This window comes from Phytophthora parasitica, assembly GCF_000247585.1.
Source record: "Phytophthora parasitica INRA-310 unplaced genomic scaffold supercont2.5, whole genome shotgun sequence".
In the NCBI taxonomy this organism is placed as follows: domain Eukaryota; phylum Oomycota; class Peronosporomycetes; order Peronosporales; family Peronosporaceae; genus Phytophthora; species Phytophthora nicotianae.
In genome coordinates, this window is record NW_008648991.1 from 1,736,933 (window position 1) to 1,737,780 (window position 848).

The 848-nt window shown below is 53.8% G+C and overlaps 2 protein-coding genes across 2 annotated transcripts; both read left to right on the top strand.

Annotated features, from left to right (window-relative positions):
* Positions 1–211: 211 nt before the first annotated feature.
* PPTG_21478 (hypothetical protein) lies at positions 212–523 on the top strand (the record flags this gene model as incomplete). The annotated part of the gene is made up of 2 exons (XM_008897489.1): positions 212–251; positions 327–523. The coding sequence occupies 2 exons, from the start codon at positions 212–214 to the stop codon at positions 521–523; spliced, it is 237 nt and encodes a 78-aa protein (XP_008895737.1).
* A 19-nt stretch (positions 524–542) lies between these two features.
* Positions 543–680, top strand: PPTG_21479 (hypothetical protein; the record flags this gene model as incomplete). Its single annotated transcript, XM_008897490.1, has 1 exon — positions 543–680. The coding sequence occupies one exon, from the start codon at positions 543–545 to the stop codon at positions 678–680; it is 138 nt and encodes a 45-aa protein (XP_008895738.1).
* Positions 681–848: the final 168 nt, after the last annotated feature.

The window sequence follows — 848 nt, forward strand, 5'->3', positions numbered from 1 at the left end:
CGTCCTGACGGCTCTAGGTTGAGACTGTCCACCTGCCCGCACCGTTCACGTCCGTTCATACATCTGTGACGATTGAAACCACGCGATGTTTTCTTATTATTTGATGACAGGTTTTCGACATTCTTCTCGCGCACGTTTTAGCAACGGGCCAGCTAATTTTTGTCTTGACGAAAGCGCACGGCAGGGTTGAGAAACTCGAACGCAGCTCAAAATGGACGAGCCTCAATTTAAACAACAGGCAGCACACAAACGTAGAGCATCATAGCAAGTAGCATCTCAAACTGTTCTTGATCAAGATGAGCAGGCCATTGTGCTGGCTGTGACAGCAGCGGTAGTTGTAGTCGCCATCGCTGTGTCAGCAAGACTAGACTGTTGCCGTGACGCGAACGTAATTGCTGCTCAACAGCTGCTGGAACATGAAGACACCGGGCCAGATGCGACAGCAAGTGTCGCTACGGTGGAATTTTCGCAGTTGAGCGTCACAATACTTGGACTCGGCATGTGGATGCGGGCCAGCACGTAGTCGCCTAAAGTGCGATGATATGGGCATCCGGATCGGCGAGGTGATCGAGGGAGGAGTCGTTAATACGCGGGGTGGCGTTCGTCCAGCTGAGGGAGGAGTCAGCGAGGTTCGGCGTAGCCTCGGCGACGGCAAAGTTCGCAACCTCGCAACTTCTTAAGAAAGAAGCTGAGTGGAACTGGGCTGCTGAGTGTCAGCAGGCCTTTGATGTAGTCAAGCAGGGCTTGACTAAGGCACCGGTCTTGGCAGTGGCTGACCAAGACCGCCCGTTCCACGTCGTGTGTGACGCATCCGACTTTGCTATCGGATGCGCGTTGATGCAGCACGA